This window comes from Tachysurus vachellii, chromosome 4, assembly GCF_030014155.1.
Source record: "Tachysurus vachellii isolate PV-2020 chromosome 4, HZAU_Pvac_v1, whole genome shotgun sequence".
Classification (NCBI taxonomy): Eukaryota; Metazoa; Chordata; class Actinopteri; order Siluriformes; family Bagridae; genus Tachysurus; species Tachysurus vachellii.
Window position 1 is genome coordinate 10,552,813 of NC_083463.1, and position 7,500 is coordinate 10,560,312.

The window sequence follows — 7,500 nt, forward strand, 5'->3', positions numbered from 1 at the left end:
GTATTATGGTATTACCAGCTTTTTATTTGTCTTCTCCACTTTTTCCAGGCGTCCAGAACTTGCTCGCTCTGTCCACACATCAGTCAGCAGATGGGGCCTAGAGGAATTCTTTGACCTGCCTGAAAACTGGGGAGAGACTACAGTTAAATCAGGTGCCACTGAATCAAAACCTTTTGATTATTTTTTTATTATTTAATTATATTTTTTTGGTTTTTAGGTTGTATTTTTTTCTATTTATTGCTATCACTTGTCATGTTTATGGAGAGCATTTTAAACAGTGTATGAAAGCTGATTAGATCTACCAGCTCCGGTTAGACTCTGTGATACTAAAGAGGAGATGCAAACTGCATGTGGTCTTTTGCATCAGTACAACATTTATCAGACTGTATATTTATAATCACACCCTCTGGTGTCACCCAAATGAGGATGAGGTTCCACTTTGAGTCTGTTTCCTCTCAAGGTTTCTTCCTTTATCATCCAAGGGAGTTTTTCCTCTCTACAGTCACCTGAGTGACCTGCTCATTGGGGACAAATGCAAACACATTTAAATAGATCTAATATTAATCTTGAATTTATTATATTAATCTTTATATTATTCTTTATAATAACCTTTTGTTCTATGTTTATGTTCTGTAAAACTGCTTTGAGACGATGTCAGTTGCAAATAAAATTGCAATACAAATAAATTTGAATTGAACTGAACTGAATTGATTAATCTTAAGCAGGACCTTTGATGTTTGTTTGTTTGTTTGTTTGTTTGTTTGTTTGTTGAATCCTTATAGGTTCTCCATGGACAGCTAAACAGCTTAGAGCAAAGAGTAATGAAGACCTGCACAAGCTGTGGTAACCTTAACAGTTTATCCCAATCAGATTTCTAATAATCAGTCAATCTAATTATTTTCATTCCTGGGCGGTCAAACCAAATGTGAGTCAGACTGACTCAAAAAAAGGTGTAACAGGATCAATTACAAAGATCTAACATTTTAATGCAACATCAAAAGCTAATAGATTTATAAACATCCTCTGTAACCGCTTTCAACCTGACCATTTAAAAATGACTGTTATTAGGTAATGTTGAATTCATTCTACAAATAGTTTCTGACTGCTTTGGAACCAAAAACTATAATGCAATAAACCATTTTAGTGTATGATTCCATTTCTGTGGCCCACGTCAAATTCAGACAACAGTCAAGTGTACACCTTTTTGTTTGTGTTTTTGGCACTGTTTGTGGTTCTAAATAGCAGCCTCACTAAACAGAGTACACAGATTTTAGCTGCATCTGAGTGTTAGCTAGGAGTAACACAGTCGCTTTGTGTCTGAAAGGATTAAGTGCTGTACGTTAATGACAAATACATTTCCGTTTGTTGTGTGTGCACCACAATTCTTTGTTACACAGCTGTATTAGTCCATAATATTTACCATCTTAAAACCATAGAAATTAAACTAAAGTCTGATAACGTGTGCTATGGAGTATTGCAGATTGATTTTAACTTGACAAAATTCATATTTGATTATAAAAAATGTAAACATTGCGTTCATGCTGATCATTTATTAATCCTGTGATCGTATTTGTTTTATGCTGCAGGTATGTTCTACTAAAGGAAAAGAATATGCTGCAAACAATAGAACAAGAGGCAAAGCGGCAATGTGTTTCGATGCCCAGTCCAGAACGTATTAAAAAGGTGCGCAGATGTTTATAGGTTCAGATCAGTATGTTTGTCATGGTATACTATCAGCATTAAACTGTATTATTTATTCTATTCAGCATGGGTTAATGCATACTACCTGCTGATTTTAGTTTGGTCAGCTTGGGCACGGTCACTCAATAAACCTGTGATTTGCTCTGTTATAAAAGTAGCTACATTCTTTTTTTATTATTATTTTTTTAATTATATGATGCCTCTCAGTGCATTCTGAACATTATTGAAATGTACAAAGTAATATTTTGGCTGTATGTTGGAGCCACTGCTCATTTTATTCCTGAACTGTTCTTTTTCAAAAGTTTTAATTAAATACACTAAATTTCAAACAGGAAAAATGCCTACAGGAACTCCTTGAATAAATATTTAAAATTGTAATTGTATTGGTCTTATTATGATGCTTTATATCACTGACTGTGAAATAAAAATAGAATTTGGCAGATGGCAAGAGAAGATGGCAGCAAAAGCACAGACTTTATTGATTAAACATTAGCATTGATTGTGATGGAAATTTCCACTACTGTAACAAATCAGACCCTCCTGTGTCTGAAAATCCTACCTTAAGATCCGCCGATTTAGAAAAAAAGATTAAACCCAATGTGTTGTTTTATTAGGTGGAAAGATCTATGCAGAGGCTTGACATTGTTGTGAAAGAGCGAGAAGATGCTCTCCGTTTACTACAGACAGGACAAGAAAAAGGCAGGCCCGGAGAATGGAGGAGAAACGTTTTTGGCAAAACGTTCTGGTCAGTGCAGTTACATTTAATCCTGATGCCATCACTGTGTTTAGAAACAGAATTTTGAGTGGTGTTTTTTAATCATTATCTTTATGAAATAGGTACCGTTTTAGAGAGCATCCTGTCCCCTGGTACATGAACAAGATCTACAAGAGGAAACGTTTCTACACACCATCATTTGTCTCCCCTTACATAAGGCAAGGCCAAAATTCAGAATTAAAACTCACTGACTTGCTAAATGTTTCAGACCGCATGCTTACGTGTGATTACTTTTTCTTCCTAATTTCAGGCTAAGTCTTGAGAAACACCTGAGGAGTAAAACAAGGAGAGAAAGGAAAGAGAAACAAAAGCAGAAGAAACTGGCTGAGCTTTTCTCTAAAAAGACTGCACAAGCATGAGATGGCAGAGGCTAAAAAAAATTACATTTTGCTAAATATATGAACCCAAAATTCATGTGTGGATTGAGCCCTGTCTTTTTATTCTGGTGTTAATTAATTAATGAATTAATTACAGGTGAGTTGGTCAGGGTTTGCTCCGAGTAAAGCACTGACTACAGATATGTAGATGATGTGTGTCAGTAAACAAACTAAATGACAGTACATGTACATTTCAAATGCATAATGATCTATGACACAAAGTAAATTAAAAACACAAATGTCACAAAAATCTTTATTTTCAAAACAGCCAATCACTGATTAAAAACACGAAGTTTCCTGTATATATATTGGTTACTTTCATTTTCTCTGCAGCTAACTTGAAGGATGGAGGATCATATTTTACTTGTAAATGTGCCAAATAAGAATTGAATCTTTTCTCTGAATTGATGTGACACACAAACACTTGAGTATAGAAAAGAACACAACTATGACAATTACAGTTATAAAAAAAAAATATATAAGAAAGCAGAGCTAATTACTGTATCATTTCAGCACAAGTGTCCTTTATTTTCCTGAGTCCACTAAGGCGGCCTTTTCTACCAGAAGATATTTTTTTATTTAAAGAAAAAAACTGCTGTAGTTGGTCAAGGGCACTTCCTCTCTACACACTGCTTCCCTCCTTCCTCATACTCCTGCTTGGAAATCCACATTTGTTGGAAAGTTCCCTAGAATGAAAAGCAATGCGATGAAACCGACAAACAAGGCAGCTCTGTTGTACATCTCAGTAAATCCAGAGCTCTGATTCATGCTGCGGTACTTACCAGCGATGCCAGGATAGATCCTCCGATCCAGGCGCTGAACCTGCGCTCCAGGGTGGTATTGTTGGCTATTAACTTCAAGCGCATACTCTGTGAACATAAACAATATCATTGGGGTTGTGCTGCAAAGAGACTAATTAAAAGTACAGTCAAAAACAGTTGGGATAAGATTCCTCAAATATTCTCTGTGTACGTTTCTACAATTTGGAAGACGTCTAGAAATAGAAATTGCTGGACATGGTGTGTCAATTCTGTGTAAACAATCCTGAACTAGACACATTAACAGGCTTCAGTTTGAGCATTTTATCCAACAGTGTAATGCACTTTTGAGTAACGCACAATTGCTTACAAAATGCACTTTATTTAGATAAACTACTATTATAATTATTAGTTTGGTAATGTCAAAATTCAGCTTACACCATAATTATTAAATATTAAAATAATCTATGTAAGAAAGCACAAGGTGGGTATAAAAAAAATCTAAATCTGGGTCTAAATAAATATCTAAATTAATAAAAAAAAAATGTATAATTGACACGATACACCATGGGTCAAAAAAGGCTAGAGCTAATGAGAGGAAAACAAGTGCATTCCTTTTTTTGAAAAAATAAATAAAATAAAGGTGAAGTGGTGTTTTTTACATTTTTAATTTGACTGCTCGTGAATAATTTCCTATAAAACCGCTGTGTTAGTAATGCTACGCTACATCAGTTATATTAATGCACTGGTTACGTTTCTATAGCAACAGCTCAATCAGCAGGGCTTGTATGTTGGATCCTAAGCCTTATAACAGACATCCTTTAAATGAAAATTCACAGCACTTTTATTTTTTCTCATAGACTATACAGATTCATGCAGTAAAACAAACCGGTGGTGTCTTCTGAGACAGCTCTCTGTTTAGTCTGTCTGTAAATCCTTGGATGAGAGTATTTCCTCCAGTAACTATCACGCTGCCGTACAGACCCTAAGGAGGGAAAAAAAAACCATCAACACAAATCACCAATGCAGTCAGGGTCTAGTCAGAATATGTGGTGTTTGGTACGTTTAAATTGAAACCTGCTAAATTTTCCCACTCGATGCATCTCATTTAAGCAGTTGAGAACACAGAAATCATACTCCAGTAACAAAATAACTGGTCGAAGAGCAACGGAGGAACGTGGAGTCACTGGATTCTGTTGATTATATAGCCGGAAGTCGCCAGGTCTCACTGAAAATGAATCATTTCTACATGCTTTGTCGCTGCGAGTCACTGAATATATGAATAGTGTGTGAATATAGCTTTACGTCTCTGACTGTATGTGTGAGTCAGCAGATGACCTCAACTGGCTAGTGTCTGTATGATCAGTGGGGAAAGAGGATGAAGGCTGTCCTTCCCACCCAGAAAATATTTATTCCACTTTGGTGGCTCGTTTTAAGTTTTATAACGTAAAAAAAAAGTTCTTACTGGTCGGATATCAACGTCACACATGCCCACACTGGTGGTCACAACATGGCCTACTCCCAGCATGGTGTTTCCAGACAGACCCTATAAAACACACACACCCCTTAAGAGATGATACTGTCTGTAGAAAGAAATAATAATGACAAATTATTTAACAGTGCTTACCTTTGCATTAGAAGGGTCAAAAAGCCCCTCAGGAATCTTCAGTCGTTCAGCTCCAAAGTCACAGTTGTAGCCATTGGGGAGCTCATAGTGAACAGTCGGCATCTGCGCAGCCACCCTGCAAAAGGCAACAAAGCCACAATGACAAAACACATCAAATCTGTCGCTGCTCATGCTGTGAGGAGTTTAACACACTGTGACCAGAATGTTAGTGAGTAAAGAATAAAGTGGACGTACTGTTCATCATAAGGTGAATCTGAAACCTGCAAGACTGAGGCCTGGAAATCTTGAATAACAGTCTGTGAAAATAAACACAGCGGATTAGACACCAGAGAATTAGGAGCATTAGGTTGCCATCGTAACAGAAGTCTCAGTGCAGTTGCAGGTCCTTACGTTACACATGTAGTTATGCCATGAGCGAGTAACTTGAGGTAGTTTCTCTTTCTTCTTCCAGCTGGCTGGTGAACCTTCACGCACTGAATCCTTTAATTAAAAAAAAACACGAATATTTACAACATATATAACAGAATCAGTCTGAATAATAAATCTTTAACGTTAGGGCACAACTGTACAACTTAACAATTCTGCATTTCAGAGATGATTTTACACGAGTGAAACGGCACATTTGGTTGAGCTGGACTGATTTATTCAATCGTGAGGTACTGCAAGCCTTCTGTAATACCACCATCATGCTCCATCCAAATGATGATTTCATTAATTAAGGAGAAAAAAAAAAACTGACCAAACCTGCCTAGCTCTATGTAAAAAAAAAAAAAGTAATTGCTCCCTAAACCTAATAACTGGTGGTACCACCCATGGTGGCAACGACAATAGACAAAGCCTCACCTTTGATGCAATCATGTATGGGGGGATGATTTCGACACTTAATTCCTGAAAAAGCTCTCTACACTGCATGCTCATGAAGTCACCTGCGAGTGGGGATTTGACAATACCTGGAAAAAGCACAGAACAGAGCCTCAGTGCCAATATACAGGATGATACACAAGGAACAGTGATACAAGACACAAAAACAATTTATAAAACTGCTAAGCTTCTGGTTCCATTGTGTGTGTTTATACGTTTGTACACAACAGTTCATCTCTAAAAATCTGATTTGCCAGAGAACCTGATAATGAGTTCACAATACCAGTGGATGTGTCTAGTATTGTTTTGGTTCAAAATGCTTTTTTTTTTTTTAACTGGTAAGTCTATTGAGTGCTTCAGGAGCTCTTCTCTATAGTATGTACATGTAAACCAGAGGTGTCAAAAAAAGATTTTTCCCCCATCTCTGATTTCTATTTCAAAATACGTAAGGATCTGATGGCTGGTGTTTGTATGTGTGTGTCTATATTTATTACATGCACAAACATGTCTTAGGCACCATTGTATGTTCTAGCTGTTGTTCTAGCTATTTATTTTATGAATTCTGCATGACTGAGTCGGTACAAAGACATTAAAAAAATCACTTAATAATAAATAATGACTTAAAAGACCACATTCAGGCAAAAAAAAAATAAAAAAATAAAAAAAAAGAAGTCTCCTGGGTTTTGCATTAAAAAAAGGCCAGATTTTCCAAAATGATAAATAAAAAAAAGACCAGCTAATGTCCTTAGGATTAAAATTATAAAATATATTTAAAAATAAAAAAAAAAAAGTGACAAATTTAGGTTATTAAAAGTTGATTTACCTTGTTGCAGGACATAACCATCATGCACTGGAATAGCAGTTGTGTGCGTCGCACCACTGTCTAACACCAAACCAGTGGATCGTCCATTTGCGAATCTGATATACTTAAGAGTTAAGAACGCTGATATATGCATCAGACATGATTATACCAATATTTTCTTATAACGAGCTCTGGTTAATGTACACATGTGCTGCAACATGCAGATAAAATACGTGACACAATCTGATAGTGAAGGATACGCCGACAGGACAGCTGTTTTACACAAGAAGAAAGCAGGGATGTTGTAATGTTCAAACATAAGTTCCGTCAGCTTCTCCCTCTTGGCTCGTGTGTTCCACTGAATACAAATTAAAACCAGACAACCAGGGTAAATAAGTGTGTGTGTGTGTGTGTGTGTGTGTGTGTATATGCAGGCTGTCCCAAAGTCTCTATACATAGCAGAGACATAGCATAATTAGAAATTTACACTTTTTAACAAAATGTCTTCAAAACATTTTTCATATTATTTTTTTCCTCTCCCAGATAGACTTTAAGGATTCCTCTGACAAAAAATTAAGATCATTTTCATGTGATGGGCT

General features: G+C 36.2%; 2 protein-coding genes across 2 annotated transcripts in view; one reads left to right on the plus strand and one right to left on the minus strand.

Moving 5' to 3' along the window:
- Window positions 1-3,157, plus strand: part of mrpl47 (mitochondrial ribosomal protein L47) — a 3,407-nt gene extending 250 nt beyond the window's left edge. The window contains exons 2-7 of the mRNA XM_060867679.1: window positions 49-152; window positions 783-843; window positions 1,587-1,683; window positions 2,316-2,446; window positions 2,539-2,634; window positions 2,727-3,157. Of these exons, the coding sequence (XP_060723662.1) occupies window positions 49-152; window positions 783-843; window positions 1,587-1,683; window positions 2,316-2,446; window positions 2,539-2,634; window positions 2,727-2,835 (598 nt within the window). The 3' untranslated portion in view covers window positions 2,836-3,157. The remainder of the gene's footprint in view (window positions 1-48; window positions 153-782; window positions 844-1,586; window positions 1,684-2,315; window positions 2,447-2,538; window positions 2,635-2,726) is intronic.
- actl6a (actin-like 6A) overlaps window positions 3,093-7,500 on the minus strand; it is a 6,862-nt gene continuing 2,454 nt past the window's right edge. Inside the window, exons 5-14 of the mRNA XM_060867678.1 lie at window positions 7,162-7,259; window positions 6,923-7,017; window positions 6,082-6,188; window positions 5,629-5,718; window positions 5,473-5,534; window positions 5,239-5,353; window positions 5,077-5,157; window positions 4,501-4,596; window positions 3,636-3,722; window positions 3,093-3,539 (exon numbers count right to left, since the gene is read on the minus strand). Coding sequence (XP_060723661.1) covers window positions 3,459-3,539; window positions 3,636-3,722; window positions 4,501-4,596; window positions 5,077-5,157; window positions 5,239-5,353; window positions 5,473-5,534; window positions 5,629-5,718; window positions 6,082-6,188; window positions 6,923-7,017; window positions 7,162-7,259 — 912 coding nt within the window. The 3' untranslated portion in view covers window positions 3,093-3,458. The remainder of the gene's footprint in view (window positions 3,540-3,635; window positions 3,723-4,500; window positions 4,597-5,076; window positions 5,158-5,238; window positions 5,354-5,472; window positions 5,535-5,628; window positions 5,719-6,081; window positions 6,189-6,922; window positions 7,018-7,161; window positions 7,260-7,500) is intronic.